We start from the raw sequence: 19,631 nt of genomic DNA on the forward strand, positions 1-19,631 counted from the left end.
TTATGCTGATGTTTTTCTTCATAGCATTTATCTCTACTTTACATTATAGCACATCTACTTGGTTATGTGTTCATTTCTTCTCTCCTACCCTAGAATGCAATAAAATGATAATAATCACAAATAATAACAGCTGAACAACCGTTAAATGATTGCTAAGAACCAGGAAGTTTTCTAGATGCTTAACAGGCCTTAATTCATTCAATCCTCATAGTAACTCAATGACTTAGGTACTATTATTATCCCAGTTTCACAGATCAGAAAAACAGAAGCATATAGATATTAGGTAATGTACCCAAGGTCATACAATTACTAGGTGGTAGAGCTAGGATTCAAACCCTGACAGGCAGTACCCAGAAAGCACTTTCTTAACTACTATACTCTACTACCTCAATGAAAGATATGAAGGTAGAGCCTCTGACTGTATCATTACTTGCTATAGTCACAGTGCCTAAAACACTGCAGAATAGACTGTCAAAAAGCATTTGTTGAAGGAATAAAGCAAAGGAAAAAAAAGAGAAAAAAATGACACAGAGATATTAATAACTTGACCTGGTTATACAGTTAAATATTTACAGTTTGGACTCAAACTTAAGGCTTCTGACTCCTTATCTAGGCTCCTCCCACTCTGCCATTGCATGAGTTTTCTCACATACCTTCTCTCACATGATTTTTACAAATTTGTCAGGTAAAATAATTGTTAAAATTATTTACACTATTATAGATGAAAATAATGAGCTTATAAAGATTAAGTAACTTTACACATGTACCTGGTTCATATATTAACTAGCCTGGTTTAGAATAAACCACATATTTCCTGGTTCTAAAGTTGGTATCCTTCCTACCACTTTCCGCTGTTTACTAAAGATAATGAATGTTATTGGCTCACTGAATTAATCCATTCTGTTCCTGGCTGAAATAAAAAATTGGTACATTCTTTACATGAAATATCAATAGGAAGGGGCTTTTAAAACTTCCTTTTGTTTCCAATGTTAGTATCTCTACTTGGTATAAGACACCGGTATTCCTAGAGAAAGCCTTGAAGAGGGACAGATACAAGCCTCTTTTGATAAATCCATGCTTTTCTTACCTCTACCAAGTAATAGCACGGATGAAAATGGTACAGATCTTTACAACATTTGTCTCTGAACATATAAAATGTTTAAACACATACACAAAGATGGAGCAAAATATCATAGAAATAATCTAAGCAACGAAGTCAAGAACCAAAATTCTGAGCAGTCTTTGAATAACAACTCAGTTGAAACAATTCCATAGCAACAGCAGGCTTATATGGTTATGTGCAACTTTTAATATTGAACATATTCTCTTTAGGAGCTGACATGATTATTACAAAAAATGTTTACGGTATTATAAAGACAAAATAAGTAATAAAGGGAACTGACAATTTCAGCCTGCAAAAGTTTTACTGAAAACATGTCACAGGAGTAAATAGTTTACAAATAATAATCAGGTCGTTCAATCCAAAACATATTTATCTCTTGAGAAGGTGTTGAAGATTTGCTAAATCCTTACACAAAGAGTAATTAACTTGCTCAAAGTCATACAACTGATACAAGTAGGATTTGATTTTGAATTCAGGCCTATCTATTTCCAGACTATGCATGCTTTCCATTTTGCCAATAAGTGTATACAAATCACAACAGTTACTGACCCTGGGATATATCAAGTGGGATAATCTTTTTTTGTTTTTTTTTTTTTTTGAGACGGAGTTTCGCTCCTTACCCAGGCTGGAGTGCAATGGCGCGATATCGGCTCACCACAACCTCCGCCTCCCAGGTTCAGGCAATTCTCCTGCCTCAGCCTCCTGAGTAGCTGGGATTACAGGCATGCACCACCATGACCAGCTAATTTTTTGTAGTTTTTTAGTAGAGACGGGGTTTCACCATGTTGACCAGGATGGTCTCGATCTCTTGACCTCGTGATCCACCCGCCTCGGCCTCCCAAAGTGCTGGGATTATAGGCGTGAGCCACCGCGCCCGGCCGGGATAATTTTTTTAAGAGGGAAATAGTTAAAGGAGGAGAAGTAAAATGTGTCATATTGGCAGTAATAACATTACCAGTTCATTTGATAAGTAAACTCACTTCATCAAGTAAGTCCTATAATTCCCATGTAGTAGCTGTCTAACTATTCCTGAAATGCTAAAACTTCTTATAGGTACTTAATGGATTTACAGTCATGAAGATTAAATTAGCTAGGAGGTTAAAATAATAATTTAAAATATAAAGAAATTCACTAAGAAATACATTAATAAATTTTACTTTTTATATATTATAATTTTGCCTCACTATATCAGGGTTAAGAAGGACAAAAACAACAGAAAACATTGTCATAGGCTAAAAGAAGACTTTCTGGTTAAGAAATATAAAATATGTCCTATTCAGGGTGTAGTTATTTAAACTCCTAAATACATTCCAATGTTTTCTATCAGTCTGTAGCTTTATGTCTATACTTTGCTCTACTTTGAAAATATGAATCAACAGGACTTAGTAGCAAAAGATATTATGGTTATGCACTAATAAAATAAATTCTGGCCGGGCGCGGTGGCTCAAGCCTGTAATCCCAGCACTTTGGGAGGCCGAGGCGGGTGGATCACGAGGTCAAGAGATCGAGACCATCCTAGTCAAAATGGTGAAACCCCGTCTCTACTAAAAATACAAAAACATTAGCTGGGCATGGTGGTGCGTGCCTGTAATCCCAGCTACTCAGGAGGCTGAGGCAGGAGAATTGCCTGAACCCAGGAGGCGGAGGTTGCGGTGAGCCGAGATCGCGCCATTGCACTCCAGCCTGGGTAACATGAGTGAAACTCCGTCTCAAAAAAAGAAAATAAATAAATAAATAAATGAAATAAATTCTAATCATGAGTGTTGACAGTAAATCATCTTATATCAATTAGAAAGGTTTTGATAATACCCCATAGTGCCCTGAGTCAAAGAAACTACATTAACTGAGACATACAGCTTAAGTCAGTGTCTTATTATAGCCAGTTATTTCACTAAAATTGGCTCATTTTTCCCTACAAGCTAATAATTAGTAGAGAGTAAGGAAAGACATTCCCATCTGAAATGAAAAACTATGAACATACCAACGTATGACAAAGGACAAATAACCAACTGGTATAAGAAAGCACAAATATGTGGCTTTGAAATTCCAGCAGGTTATAGCAGCTACTGAGTACCTCTACATATCCTAAAATGTGTAATGCTATGACTCTCTAAATAAATTACAAAAAGCCCTCTATGGCATTCTTAAGTCAGCATGTTTATCTCTATTAAAGCTGTTGTATCCAGTTTGGTTTTTACCAAAATATCAATAAATAAAACACATATGTTTAAAAAAACAGTTCAGAAAAGAAAAAGTAATTTTCATCTCTATTATGAATAAAATCATCCAAAGAGAATTAAGAATGGGGAATTATCTGATAGAGAAAAAAATCTGATTTTTAAAAAGAAAATGAGAGAAGGAAAATCCTGTTAATTTTTAGTTACAAATTATCTGTCAAACAGGAGAGAAGAAAAGTGATACCTGTACTTACTGTCGTTGGATCCCATGCTAATGAGGTCATCAGAATCAACATTGTGAACTATGGCTGCTTTGTATCCTGCTCTCTGTGCATTTAAAACCTGCAAATAAAAAAAAAATCATGTTATAAGGAAGACAGTGGTTTGTCGTAATATCCCTCAACTCTATAAATCAACAAGTCTATACTACATATCTAGAACTGGATTATGAACATGTAGAAATAGATCTCAGGTATGTCTTGAAACATACAGATGTTTTACAATTGATTATCAAAAACTTCTTGAAGTAAATAAAGGATGAGGATATAAGCTAAAACATTAAAAGGACCCAAACCAATAAATCTGTGTTGCTCTAAAGAGGTAGAACTTGCAGTAATCAGGGTTAGGAGTTACCAGACCTAGAGCATTTAATTCCTACCTCTGCCCATATGAATTAGTGGGATGAATTTGAGCAAATTATTTCTTTTGTAATCCTCAGTTTCCTAACCTTTGAAATGAGAATGACAATGTTCTTCTCCTATGTAAAATAATAATTTTAAAATGCATAGTACCATGCCTAATACATAGTAATGAGTCAGATAAAAGCAATTCATATGGCTAGCTTGATCATCTAAAATATTCTGTAAAATTACTTTCTAAAGCTTTTTAAAAAATTAAAAATACCTGCAGGCAGAAGCTGCTTCCTCTAGCTATTTGATCTTTCTTAAAGCTAGCCTCCAAAATAGTAACATTTGCACCATAAGAATATAGTTGGATGTGTGGCAGAATTTTCTTACATGAAAGATCTAGAAAGTGTCAAAACATGTTATTACATTTCATTTTAAAAATAATATTCTAAGTAAAAATAAACCCAGACCTAAACTACTTATTGTATGACCTTTAGACTATTAGCAAAAATGAAGGATCAGATCATTATTTGCATATTGGTTGAATAAAATAAAAATTGGGAGGGCAAACATACATATACATAGTTTTGAATACTTGAAATACTTTCAAATATATAGAGTTCTGGATACTAATTATAGTAAGAAACTCTTGAAGTACATTACCTTATGAGCATTGCATAATGGTATGTCTCAAAGCGTTTGAGTGTTAAGTGTTCTTAAGAAACAGGCGTATTAATTTTTTAGAAGAATTTCCAGGTCTAATATTAGCTCTGTTTTAGTTATCAGCATTATAATGACTCAACACTCTGCTATAATTCAATAAAAATAAAACCTGAGTCATGTTCCAAAGGTCCATGGAAAGCCCAGAGAGTCAAGTTCCCAAAAGTATAAAGGATGTGCAATTATTCAGACTCTGGATCTGAAAGCTAGGTAAGAGAAATGAGGTCTACATATTCAACCCCAGTAAGGTCAGTTGGCTTGGCACAAAGAAAAATTCTCTTCTACACTTGTATTCTTGACATCTCTAAAACTACCCCACCAATTCCAGTTAGATTTCTGAAAAGGACAACAGTGTGGATAAATCAGAATAATATTATCCTATTACTGAAAAAAACTAAATCTGTAGGAGATATCACTACCCCAAGAAATTAATACTTGGTTCATCTTACAGCCTCCATAGCACCTATGAAATAGCCTGACACAGGGTAGGCACTTATTAAATATTACTTAAATAAATTCAACATATTTTTTAAATGTGCTTAAATTAATTGCTCATAACATTACACACACAGGAGATAAAATCAGGCAGAAAGTGATTTTTTTGAACTAATTAAAATAATATAAATTGTTCACTGGCACAGGACTTACTGCTCTAATGTAGGAATAATGGCAAGAAATCAACCAGTCAACAAAACTGTAACAAGTATGTTTTGGAGTTGTGCAAAGAAGGGTCAATAATCAAAAAAGTAAGTTTGGCATTTTTGCATATGAGTACATGTTTTATTTTTAGGTGGATTTTGTTATTCAATGAATATTGAGAAAATGCCAGCCCCCACAGCCTCTTCCCCTTAGATATCATTATTTTCCAAAGGGAGGAAAAAAATAATCTCTTAGGAATGCAGTTTATAAATCTTAAATATTTGTTACATATATTAACTTATTATTTATGCATTATATTGCCATGGCAGTACAGACTTCACTTGGCTTTTATTTAAACAAAAGTACACTCAGTTGGGGTTACTACTAGTTTATCTGATGCTTTCATGACCATTTTAACTTTTGTCAAAAAGCTAACCAAGGAACTGAGGAGAAATGTTTCTTTCCACACCCAAAAAATAACTGTTGCCAAAAACACAAGAAATATAAAATTAGACCAATACTAAAAGCTGTTTCCTCCTAATGCAAAACTTAAGTTTTAAATTTCTTTTTAAAGCCAACCAGTGCACACAGTCATTGAAATTACATAATTTAATTTTTTTCCCTGAGTAAAAATATATACAAAAGCAAACATGCAACATGTTAGAACACAGAGAAAGGTGGTCTCAGGAACCACAACAATGAGTAAAACTATACCTGAATTCAGCAAGTAGTTGCTAAGCTTACATAATGAGTAAAATAACTATATCCATACTAGGCACAATGTGAAACCTGAGGGTCAATCAAAAAGCCATTATCCTTCACTGGCAGTCAGGATTTGTTTAAAAACAAACAAACAAACAAATGAATGAATGAAAGTTATTACCCTTAAGGAAATTTCAATACTCATGGATAGCCAAACAGGTCAATTGCTTTCTTGACCCTGTGTAGAAACCGGCTTTGTCTTGTGAATGCCTATCAGTACTTCAAATTCTATCATCTCCATTAAGCCTGTCCTATCCTGTACCCCTATGCCAAATGTACTCACATTAATTTCTCCCTGCTTAGAGTATTTATATCAATCTATTTATATTTTTCTTCAATATCTTATATAGTGTTTTATACTTACACATATTCATGTCATATCCCAGGGGTCCCCAACCTTTTTGGGCCAGCGACTGGTTTTGTGGAAGACAACTTTTCCACCAGGGAAATGGTTTCAGGATGAAACTGTTCCATCTCAGATCATCAGGCATTAGTTAGATTCTCATAAGGCGCATTCAACTTAGATCCCTTGCATGCACAGTTCACAGCAGGGTTCACATTCCTATCAGAATCTAATACTGCCACTGATCTGACAGGAGGCAGAGCTCAGGCAGTAATGCTTGCTTGCCCATTGCTCATCTCCTGTTGTGCAGCCCAGTTCCTAACAGATACGGGCCCACGGCCCAGGAATGGGGGACTCCTGTACTATCCCACTTCCCAAACAGGTCTTCAGGAGGTACTTAAATCTGCAATTGTCTACATAAAACTTTTCTAGAGAGAAGAGACAAAGTAATAATCTTGCAAGAGGCTTTCTTACTCTCAAATTATTACAAACAATCAATATAAATGAATGGATTTATAACAGTCTATCATGTTTAACTAAATCTAGCCATTAGACTCTTAAGACATATTTCTCCTAAGGTGTACCAAGCAAGTTAGGAGAAATATGTCTTTCACACATCCAAAATGCACTTGTTTCTATAAATACAGTTTCAAATTATATGAGTATCAAAAGCTGTTCTCTGTTAATTTAATAATAAAACTCCTAAAATAGAAACCTTGGGAAACCACTAAAATGGGAAGAAATTCTGTAGGCATAAGTGTGATCTCCAAAAAAGAGAAGCATGTTTTCAAAAATGTAGCAAGTATGAAGGCTTTCCCAAGGTTTTTGTTGTTTTATTGATTTTTTAAAATAGAGAAATGAAATTAAATCAAAGAACACATTAACATATGGACTAACAGGCTTATGAATACAAACAAGGAAAATATATCCATGTTTATGAACTATAAAACTCATGTGTCAGTCAAGTTAAATTACATTTTCAACTAAGCAGCAGCTGGTATTTTTAAGAACACATGAGGCAGAAATAAATTTTAAATCATTTAGTAAGCATTTGCAAAGTTTCCTATTCATAAAACGCAACCTCAAACACATGGTGTCAGATGGAAGCAAAGAACTTAAAGATTCATGAAACAAAGCATGCACAGGGAACAAATCTAAATCCAAAACAACCAACAAAACTGAAAACTACATTATAAAGCCTTCTAAATTGTACTGGCAATCTGCCTTTTTAAGGACACTGATCAGAGCAGTTAGCTCAAATTGTGGTAAATGCACTGAGTATTTTACATCCAATAAACAGATTAGATGCAACTAAATTATATAAACCAGGTGGTACCTAACCAAGAGGTTTAAAGAAATACGGAATTGCTCGCTTGTTGTAATAAATAGCAAGTCTGTCAGAAGACAGCAGATTGCTAATGAAAGAGTCTTCAATAAGACAGGTTCTAAAAGGAACCCTGGGAACAACACAATAATTCATCTTATTTCTAAACTGAAAAAATTCATAATACTGACACTAATAAAACGTGCCTTATAAGAAAATAGAAATGATTATGCTGTTGAGATGATCATGAATAGAGATCTTTTTAAAAGAAACCTCTCTGTGCTAGTGCCTTATACATATTATCCCTAATATTTAAGACAACTCTACAATGCAGGTATTCTTTTCTATCATTTAGAAATGAGGAAAGATAGGTAAGTGTAACTACCGTAAGCTCACACTTAGGCAGGGCTGAGATTTAAACACTGCTTTGTCCGGTTAGATAGAGAAGCATGGGGTTGACCAATGGATCAGGATGAGGCCCAGGATCACTAACCTTATATAACATTTTACAAATATTCAGAAAGAGGAATTGAACTGAGAAAGCATCAAGATGCTAACAACATTAATCTTAAAATCCTGTCGGCAAAATAAAATCTATAAACAGAACAACACAAGCCAAGAAGAAATATGTTAAAATATTGTGGGATAGTTGATCGAAACTTAGAGGAAAAAAGGCTGTGGGATGAAATACCTATGGCAGATTTTATGAGACTTGAATTACACCTCAACAAAAAGAAAAAGTTCTGGTTAACAGTGGGAAAAGTTGGGGAAAGTTTTTCATATGGGAAGAGAGCCACAACAGGGCAAATGGCATGTTCACATTCAAAACAAAACAAAAAACACTGTGACCTGACTTAAAGAAGAGTGTTACTGAAAGGCAGAACAGCAGATTAGTAAAAGTACAGACTCTCGGAACTAGGGCTCAAATCCTACTTCTATTAGACATGCAAGTGATTTAATGTCTATATTACTAGTATTAAAATATATACAACTTAATTAAATTATTGTTTAAGGATTAAATAATTTAACATATGAAAAGCACTTAAAACAGTGCTCAAACAGGGCCTGGCACATACGAAGTAAGAGTTATGTTTATTGCCATTGCTATTAGTATTTATTGTTGGAGAGTCAGAAGTAAGAAGAGAGAAAAAAAAGGGATAGATTGTACAGTAAGTACCCTGCTCCTTAGAAAAGTAGCGTGTGGTCTCAGTCAAGAGTTCACAGTAGGCACTTGAATAAGGGGTTGACATGGCTAAAACACTGCTTTGGAACAATCTGGTAATGATTACATTGACTTGGAGAGGAGATACTGAAGACTCAGGAGCTATTATGACAAGACAGGATGGCAGCAATGATGTGAAAGAATACCATCTCTTATTCTTCAAAACCAAAAACTTAGAGAACTTGGAGAAAGCCTTTGGCCAAAATGGGAAAGCTGAGAAACAGTGTGTTTTGATAGGAAAGCAGCAGAGACTGGCTTTAAGTATACTAAATTTGAGAGGTAGTAAGTTTTCCTAGGTAGGTAGAACACAACAGGTTAGGACTAAAGACAAAAACTTTCAGATTTTCAGCAAATTCATCTATTTATTCATTCAATAAATATTTGGGACAAATCTAGTCACCTTGTTGAAAACAAACTTCTAATAAAAAGCAATCCATTTACATTATTACATTTCCTATAATCTTTAATCCTCTTTGACATCTATATGTAAACTAAGTTAAGTGTACTTCATTGTTCCTTTGGGAAGAGATGTTGCAAATAAGCAGACGTGTATATGTCCAAGTTACACACCTGCAAGAATGGTAAGAGAGGTGACTTTCCATGGTGAATTATAACCTTGAAAATAACCCAGTTATTTTATCAGACAGGAGTCTAGATATTCATGTAAAATGACACACACTTAGAACATTATTTACTTGAAATATAAATCTGCATTTCAAGTTCTAAAACTTTTATCTGAATTATAGCGCTGTTTTGCTTTCAAGGAGAAGAGAGTAAAGAGTAAAGAGAACTTTCTCTTGCATCTTGAATACCAGTAGAACTTTCTCTTGCATCTTGAAAGCCACAGTAGAACAGGGCACTGAGTAGAGTCATGAGGCCCTCATTCCAGGCCCTAGCTTATGAACAACACTTCTAGATACACCATGGGCAGAAAGAGAACCTGCTGCTTTGAAAAGAAGGATCCAGTCCTGGCAGGATACCCAGGTGAGCCTTGGGCCCTGAGATATGCTGATTTTAGATATGCACATTCCCACCTGGAATACAAAAAGCCATTCTTATGTTTCAAGTACAGTATACCAAAAACAGAAGTCAAAATGGTTGGAACTTAAATTATTAAAGATCTTATGTTGGCCAGGTGTAGTGGTTCATGCCTGTAATCCCAGCACTTTGGAAGGCCGAAATGGGCAGATCACTTGAGGTCAGGAGTTCAAGACCAGCCTGGACAACATGGTAAAACCCCACCTCTACTAAAAATACAAAAATTAGCCAGGCGTGGTGGTGGGTGCCTGTAATCTTAATGTTCCACAGGTTGTTGACAATCAGAAAAAAGATTGATGCCTTTCCACATGATTGTTCCATGTTGAAACAATCGTGTTCTGCAACATCTCATCACAAAATCAAAGTTATTACTGTATAGGTCTTTGAATGTGGCTGTTTCCAGTATTATGAAGTTTAACATTGTAGCTGGAATATGATTAGTACCAAAGATAATAAGATGAATAACATAACATTAACTTAACAGTTAAATTAAATTACATGTCTTTTATTCCCAGTGACATTAAGAAAATCTGAATAACCTTTATGTGCAGTTATTTCAGATGCTTGCTATAAATTAAAACTGCTTTAAAAAGAAATCTTTACTTTGTAATGAACCACACCAGCTGAACTATAAGTTAAAAGCTGCCTAAATATTTGTCAGAATTGGAATTTAAGACTAAAAAAGCTATTCATAAAATATCATCTAGTTGCCTATGTATATTATATATTTAAAATAAAGTATCTAAGTTTATATTTTTTATATATTGATAGGATTTATATTTCAATCAAATCTTAATGATTTCTCATCCTAACATAGCCGAGGCCCCATTTCAGCCTACCCACCACTGAAAATAAAGCCTTTAGAATAACTTTTTGTGCAAATAGAAGATGTTAACTCTCTGTACTTTTAATCAATTTACTAGGAATTTCAAAAGTAACATGGGAACTCCCATTGCACTTGAAAAGTAACTGTGATGGAACAATTACAGTAAGAATCCTGATGTTCAGCGCCACCCAGTGACAGATCTCTGAGTATACTCCTCCTTTACTACCTATTAATTGTTTCTGGTATTGTGGGCACTGTACTAAAAGCTCAGCACACAGAACTGCGTAAAACATAAGCTCTCCTCCCAAGAATCTAAAGTTAGAAAAGACACACTCATGGGTTTTTCAGGCTAGGATCAAGCAAGAGGTAATGAAAATAGTATTATGGAGCAAAAAGAAAGAATTAGAAAGACACAGTATTGCTCGGATTTGCTCTGGCCTTGCAAAGAACCTTTCCCATTGCAAGCTCTTATAAACACAGGACAAAAATGAGTAACTTTAATGAGCAATCACTTTATGGTATACTTAACAACATTTTATTTAAAACATTTGAAATCAGTGTAAAACCAGTATAAATAGAGAGCTTTCTCGTTATGAAGATCAGCTCTTTTAGCATAATCTGCAGATGAAATGACATCTTGAAGATAAAAAATTACCAGGCCAGGCACAATGGTTCACGTCTGTAATCCCAGCACTCTGGAAGGCCAAGGTGAAAGAATCATTTGAGCCCAGGAGTTTGAGACCAGCCTGGGCAACATAGCAACACCCCCTCTCAACAAAACAAAATAAAAATTAGCCAGGCATGGTGGAGTGTGCCTGTAGTCCTAGCTACTTGGGAGACTGAGGTGGGAGAATCACCTAAGCCCGGAAGGTCAAGGCTGCAGTGAGCCGTGTTCATGCCATTTCACTCCAGCCCAGGCAACAGTATAAGACCCTGTCACAAAACAAACAACAAACAACAACAAAAACAAAAACAAAACAAAGACCTGATACAAAGGTCTTTAATGAAATCTGATTAAAGTTACACATTAGAAAGTAACAGGTCTCTCTTAAACTGAGTACACAGAAATTCATTTTACTATTATTTAAAGTGCACATATACACATTTACTTTTACTGTGTATGCTGTTTCAAAACACAAAATGTAAAAAGCCAAAACAAAAAAAAAAAACAGCATAATACAGATACTGGATGGTTTTGGAGCCTGGCCTCTTATAACTATCTAGGTATAAACTGGGTTTTTGCAGTTCTAGCAATGTGCACAACTAGACCTTCACTTTAATGTCTACCTTCTAAGGATTCCCTGAAGAAAACACACTCTAACTTTGCTTCTAAGTCTTTCCAAGTGCAAAATGGAAAAGTTCTCTGAAAAACCTATTTTCTCTTCCTTCAGAATAGCCAACACGAAACAACAGTAAATTAACCATCAACCTGGACCCAAAATACCCTTTCTCCCCACCTAGATTTCCGATAGAGGAGAACAAGTACTTATTCTGTAAGGAAAGAAAATGAAATAAAGAAATGGGAGACAGACAGAATAGAGATATTGCTCACTACCTAGCTATGATCATCTTTTTGAGTCCAAAGAAATAAAAAGAAATTAAGAAGTAGAATCTCTTTCTCAAGTGATTAAAGCAATGCAGATGAAAATGGAGCAATAGATAGTTGAGATTCACATCAGGATTCAGATGTGAATGTAAATAATTTAAATTATTGGATAAAAATTTCTGGGAACTTTGCAATATCAAATAATCAATTATTGAAATAAGATCCAGAATTGTAGCAAGCAATCTTGCCACTATTACATTCCATTTCAACATTGTTCTTTTCTGCACATTATTTTAGGATTACTGCAGGCCATGTTGGGAATAGCTACTCCTCTGAAAAGAGTATCAGGCTCTTATGACATTTTAACTCTCATTAATATTATAGTTCAGCGATATAAACTATCATACTCTATTTTGTTCCTGTCTTTCCTCCTTACCTAGATATTGTTCATTTACAGTGTAGCTGAGTAATCTGAATATCTTGATTTTAATACATTTATTGCTTGGGTCCAAAACAAAACAGTAAGTCTCCTGAAAAGTATATGGTCTAGAATTCTGCCATCTGTGATAAAAGACAACCTATGTAAAAGTGTTGAAGCAAAAGAATGTTTGGGGAAAAGATATAAATAAAGTTACTGGCATTACATTGCTTCACTAGATTTGGATAAAACACATGTAAATTAATATTTTTCAGCTTTTTTCATTCATTGAATGTTATCTTCCTGGTAAAAGAAGGGAATATTGCTTTGTTATTTTAATACTGAATAAATTTGTGTATAAAGCAACCTAATCATTAAAATGCAGGTATGTTTACCAATTAAAGAGTGGAAGAAACAAAAGAATGAACAAATGAATGAATGTAGCACAAAGCTGTTTGACTGAACCACATAAGAACAGAACTGTTTCCATCATCGAGTATTCTTGAATATGCTCCTTTAGTGGAATCTTTTAAACATGATTCTGAAGTAGATTAATAACAAACGTTATAAATCACGTTGTAGAAATATATAAATTATGAAAAATTAAATGATATTAAATGGCTTTCAGGTACTTTGCAGAGTTTACTTTCTACTTAAGGTCTTATCTACTTGCTTACTACTATTGAAATAGCAGTGCAGAGTATGTTCTGGGGACGACAAGTAATGTGTTTCCCTGGGGGCCTAAAAGGGAATAATGAAAGGTAAGCCTAGAAAGGAAAACTGGAAGACTACTTTCTGAGATAACAAAATCTCACAAAAAAAAAAAAAAAAAAAAGAAAAGAGTTATTATGATATATTCAAATAATCCCAAAAATATTTATGGTAATTTTTTAAAAATTCTATAAACATTTGGAACTAGAGAAAAATGTCTGTGGGATAAACAAATATCTAGACTTAGAAATAATTCCAAAAGCATTAAGTGAAATGAACATGAAGCAAATGGAAAGTTCCAGTGATACCGTTTATGCCCTAATCTACTCACATTTTATTATAAGCCCTTAAGGTTTTTCAAGTAAATCATTCTGCAAATATTTTTTATTCACCTACCAAGTGCCATATAAATGCATCAGGCACTAGCACTATAGAATCTAAAATATGATTTTTTCTCTCACAGAGTATACAGAGACTGATGTGGGATTAAATAGTATATAAAAGATATAGGGTCGGGCGCGATGGCTCAAGCCTATAATCCCAGCACTTTGGGAGGCCGAGGCAGGTGGATCACAAGGTCAAGAGATCGAGACCATCCTGGTCAACAAGGTGAAACCCCGTCTCTACCAAAAATACAAAAATTAGCTAGGCATGGTGGTGCGCGACTGTAGTCCCAGCTACTCGGAGGCTGAGGCAGGAGAATTGCTTGAACCCAGGAGGTGGAGGCTGCGGTGAGCCGAGATCACGCCATTGCACTCCAGCCTGGGTAACAAGAGCGAAACTCCGTCTCAAAAAAAAAAAAAAAAAAAAAAAAAGATATAGGCTGGGCACAGTGGCTCACACCTGTAATCCCTGTACTTTGGGAGGCCGAGGCCAGTGGATCACCTGAGGTCAGGAGTTCGAGACCAGCCTGGCCAACATGATAAAACTCATCTCTACTAAAAAACACAAAAAATTAGCTGGGTGCAGTGGCATACACCTATAATCCCAGCTACTTGGGAGGCTAAAGCAGGAGAATTGCTTGAACCCAGGAGGTGGAGGTTGCAGTGAGCTGAGATCATGCCACTGCACTCCAGCCTGGGCAACAAGAGCAAAACTCCATTTCAAAAAAAAAAAAAAAAAAAATTATATATATATATAATGAATTCTATCTTGAAGAAAATCAGGAAAGGTTTCAGACAGGAGACAGTTTATCTTAGATCTAAAATAAAGTCAGATTGGTCAGACAGGCAAGAAGAAGGAAGACATGCCAGATAAGAGGACATGACAGAAACTAAGACAGAGTGGGAGAGACTGCTCAGCACATATGGGGATTTGTGAATTCTTACGAGGTGGGAGGAATGGCAAAGTAGAGATGAGACTTGAGAGAGAGGCAGAAGTCAGGTAAAGTACCCCAGTTAAGTTTTGTATCTGTATCCCAGTTAAGTTTTTTAAAAGCCATTTTATAGCAGAAAATAGCTCTGAAGATACCCAACATATCCCTTATCATCTACAATCCAAATGTACCTCCATTCATGGCAAAAAAAAAAAAAAAAAAAAATGGTGTGAGAAGGGAGGATAATATCTAAGTCCTTTCAGCCTTGATAACTGGCCTAGATGGCTTTGCAGCTGCATTTTTCAAAAATACTCATTTGCACATAAGATAGAATAAGATTCACACACTGCTGAATAAAAGTGCAAACGCTGCACCATTTCTGTTTACCAGCCTTCCCTAAAGTCCAACTAAAATATAGTAAATTGGCTACTTGAAGAAATTGGTGACTTACAATTATACCCAAGTAATGAAGGTATCTTATACTGAAATGACAATGGACAGATTTTTTTTTATAACTTGTCTTTATTCAGTTATAGACACAGAAAATTGTATAGCTCTGAAAGTTCAATGTTAAGTGATTATTTTAATGGCCTTTCAATTACTAGGTATTTTACAGATTTTTTTTTTTTAAAGATTATTTCTAACTGGGATGGCTGGAATTCTAGCCTTCTGAGAAATCTCTCCCTCCAAATGCTTCCAAGCCAATTTTCTAATTAAAAGATTTAATATAGCCTTAATTTATTTACCAAAGAGCCAACAATGTTTTTCTAATTTCAAATGCTCGCTAAAATCTAATCTTTCCAAACAATTTATATTTTGTCACAGTAAACAACAGCATCATACACAGACAAAATAGCACTGTTTTGCTTTTCCTCTAAAGAGCTGTATTTTTCAGAGGATACAGTTTTTGTCAGTATGAGTATAAGTGATTACTTTGAGAATAAGTACCTGACATATAATCAATAGTTCTTCTTACTGGCTTTTTGGATATTCCACATATTCAAACATTCATTCTGAGGATGGGTTTTGCTGTATCTCCTCAGGGCAACATAGATTAAAAGGTTCATATGTGCTTCTCTCAATAGAAGATAAAAAATTAAAACAATAGCTCTCTTTATTTGGAAAGCAATTCCCTTTCCTCCAGAATTGTTAATTGCATTTCTGCTGCTTTAGTGGCTATCTCTTAGTCACAAATCACTTGGGATGGTTTGTATGAAGAAAATCTACCATTTAAAAAATTATAACACACATTTCACATGCTCTTTTTAAAGAAGAAATAAGAAAAGTATAGTTTCTTTAATCTTTTTTAAAAAACTAAAAGAGTTGTAAAAATCCTGAAATACCAACCAATATTAATCATCTGAAATATCTTGATAAATTTTTATTCCTTGTTTCTTTTCTCTTTGTGGTCTATAACAAAGAGTTCCTTTCTCCAAAGAAAACTTTAAAAGATAGAGACAATTCTCCTTTGTCTGAGATAATTTGTATGTCACTTTGGATAAGAGGCATGCCAAAATATAACCCTGCACTACTATCAATTGCAGTACGGTGCTGAATTAAGTTTTCCTCAGTACTCAGTCCTAGAAAACTATGTAATAAATAAGGAAATAAATCATTTTTCTAACTATTTTAAGTCAATGCATCATACAAAATTGTGGATATGCATGAATAACCACAATTAATTATCTACAAGAGATCATTACCTGCAATTCTGAAAAGAAGTATTGTACATACAGGTATTGATTAACTTACGACTGATGCAACTTACGACCATTCGACTTTACAACCACAATCGCTGGGCATATGACAGTGCGGACCAGCTTCCGGCAGCACTACCATCTTCGCGTGCACCATTTCAACTGTTATCCCAGACTCGGTACAGCAATTTGTGTTTTGTGTCTTGGATATTTTTCATCAAACCCCTCCCAATAAACTTCTTATACATTTCGAAGCAATGGACCCAAACATCAAACGATTCACAAGGATTGGGCAGATGGCGCACAATGTGTTTCGTCCGTATCGTGAAATTTATGAAGAAAAAAAGAAACATACAATTCAGACAAAGCTCACCATGTTTATGAAAAAACCAACTCCGGTAACCCCAACTACTGCCTCAGATGATGACATCAACAATCCCCAGCCAAGCACCAGCGGCCAATAAAATGTTTTGTACATGTTTATATATTTTGATATGTTTTGCAATTGGGAAAATGTTTCCTATGGTATTTTTTACACCTGTATTTTGTATTTTTGTATGCACCTGTATTTTGCAATTTTCTATGTTTTGCAAACATTAAACCAGTTGTACTGATAATGCAGTGTTTTACTTAAACCTGACAAATGTAAAAATAAGAAACAAAATAGTGTAGAGATGACACAAATGGCATAAAATGAACAAAGAAAATTATGATATATAACAATAATGAAAGAAAATTATGATAAAATATGACTTAAAGATTTTTATAACATCATTTCACAGTACTGTACATACAGCCTACTCGACTTACAACCAAATTGTGTTACGACCGGTCTGTCGGAACCAATCATGGTCGTAAGTTGAGCACTAGCTGTAATATTGATGACCAAATTCCACAACAAACTTAATATAAAACTATATGTACCATCATTTTGGAAGCTCATTAAATGCAGTCAGAGATTTCTGATATGAAAATTACAGCTAATAAGGCTAACAGCTTATCCATCAGGAACCACCCTAAAAAGAAAATTTTCTTTAGGATGAGACTGCAGTTGTTTTTCCAGTAACCATAATGACTTTATCCTTACCCAGTCACACTGCCTTGATAGGTGATCCATAATTCTATTATAAATTTATGAAACATATTTTATACATTCCACAATGGCATGACTAAACTGTCTTTATAAGCCAAATTAGAAATTTTATATCAGCTGATACTGAGTAGCTATATCACATGTGACTTATCAGACAATTTAATTTCTGAAAAGTCAGCAATTTTGCCATCTTTACCCTTATTCTATTTAATTCCAATATTTAAAACATCAACAGCTAATACCCACTGCCTCCTTCCTGTGTGCAAGACGCTGTTTGATAGGCTTTTAACACTGACTAGTTCATTTGATCCTCCCAACAATCCTATGATATAGGAAACATTTTAATTCTTATTTTACAGGTAATGAAATTGAGGCACACAGAAGTAAAATAACTTGTCCAAGATCATACTGCTAATAAATGATAAAGATGAGATTGCAGTGTATGCAGTCTGTTTCCAGACCTTGATTATAATTATTATGTCTCCCTTGTAAACCGATGTTCCAGAAATTTATACAACTGACACAAAAACAGAAATCATTAGGAATGACATAAATAAGGAATCTTTAGCCTTAAATGACCACAATGTACTCCACTGTATATTTGTGGAGGAAAAATAACCACGTTAAAGAACAGACTAGAGCCCTATTCATTAAAACTGTGCCTACATGGAAAAGCACAATGAAACTTTTTTTAACATTTCCCTTTCTAATTTAAGAATGGCTCAACTGAAACATTTTTCCATATTTTTTATATGTACATGTTTTTAAAGATTAATCACATAAGCAAAAGGTTTACTATTACATAGTTTGACTTAATAAGCCTTGACTGTTTACCATGCACTATAATACAAATGGGATATGTAAATACGATTAAAACATGAGCTCTAAACACCATCAATTCACAAGTGAGAAATACATTTAATAAAAAGTAATAACAGTGTGATAAAAAGCAATAAAGGAAGTATTTACAAAGTGGAAGGGTGAAAGCATAAATAATAGCACACTGAACTGAAATGATTTGTGCTGCAACAGAGGAAGTGGAAAGAAAAATAAGGCTTCCTGAGGAGGTAACATCCTCAGTTAGCACGTAACTCATGAAACAGATAAATGGGTGGTAAAGGTCATTGGAGACAGAGATCTTGGACAGAGAAAACAGTACATGTAAAGGCATAAAAGTATGATCAGCATGGCACAGCCAGTTGAGAGGCTTCAAGTAGATGGTATGGCTGCAACATAAAATTCAAGGCACACAGTGAAAAGAGATGAGCTGGAGAAATGACTAAATCATTTAACTCCTTTAGAACTACTCAGACTCCTGATGAGGATCCACTAAAAGGACAAGAGTGCTAACAAGTCTACTGTATTCATTCCTGAGTTGTGGTTTCATCTTCAAAAACAGTTATTCAATAACAGTATTTCCCTAATTTTCAAAGTGTACCATCTCCCATCCCTGCCTATAAAGATAAGTTATAACAACAACAACAAAGTAATCTAGTTTCAAATTATCAAAGACTGTACTGAGTCCAGAATTACATAGCATAATAGTGTAGTAAACCTTGGGATCAATAGAATTAGTTTACTTTTAATTTATTAGCAGAAAATTAATGAAACATTAATTAATAACACAATTTTAACTGAAGCAACCTATCATTATTATAGTTTAGTTCTGAATACAACAGTTAAATTCAAACTATCATAAACAACTCTGAAGAGCAGGAAATCTACTACATTTGATTTCAAGCTGTAATTTATTCCCATTTAAAGGCAACTGAGAGTCTATATTTGGAACTAACATAAAGTAGTAACAATACCTATCATTTACAAAGTGCTATACATTTTCAAATCCCTCTACATTTATTATTTTATTCCTCTGATAAGTTTATTATGGAGGTGTCATTTCTTCCATCTATTCAAAATTGCAGAGAAAATTAATGCACAGCATGACAGGGTGGTTTTTCCTGCTGAACAGACAAATAATCTAAGATCAAGAGACATGAAATAATAGCCTATATCCTATTCTGGGAGATACATGCAAGACACTATATGACACT

At 34.5% G+C, this 19,631-nt stretch overlaps 1 protein-coding gene across 2 annotated transcripts in view; it reads right to left on the reverse strand.

Annotated features, from left to right (window-relative positions):
* Positions 1 to 19,631, reverse strand: part of RNF13 (ring finger protein 13) — a 161,367-nt gene that overhangs the window by 75,373 nt on the left and 66,363 nt on the right. The window contains exon 5 of one of the 2 annotated variants that reach the window (XM_032263432.1): positions 3,555 to 3,642. In XM_032263432.1, coding sequence (XP_032119323.1) covers positions 3,555 to 3,642 — 88 coding nt within the window. Of the gene's footprint in view, positions 1 to 3,544; positions 3,643 to 19,631 lie in introns of both variants that reach the window. The other variant, XM_032263439.1, reaches the window with a different exon arrangement.

This window comes from Sapajus apella, unplaced genomic scaffold (assembly GCF_009761245.1).
Source record: "Sapajus apella isolate SASKATOON/1434 unplaced genomic scaffold, GSC_monkey_1.0 scaffold4, whole genome shotgun sequence".
In the NCBI taxonomy this organism is placed as follows: Eukaryota; Metazoa; Chordata; class Mammalia; order Primates; family Cebidae; genus Sapajus; species Sapajus apella.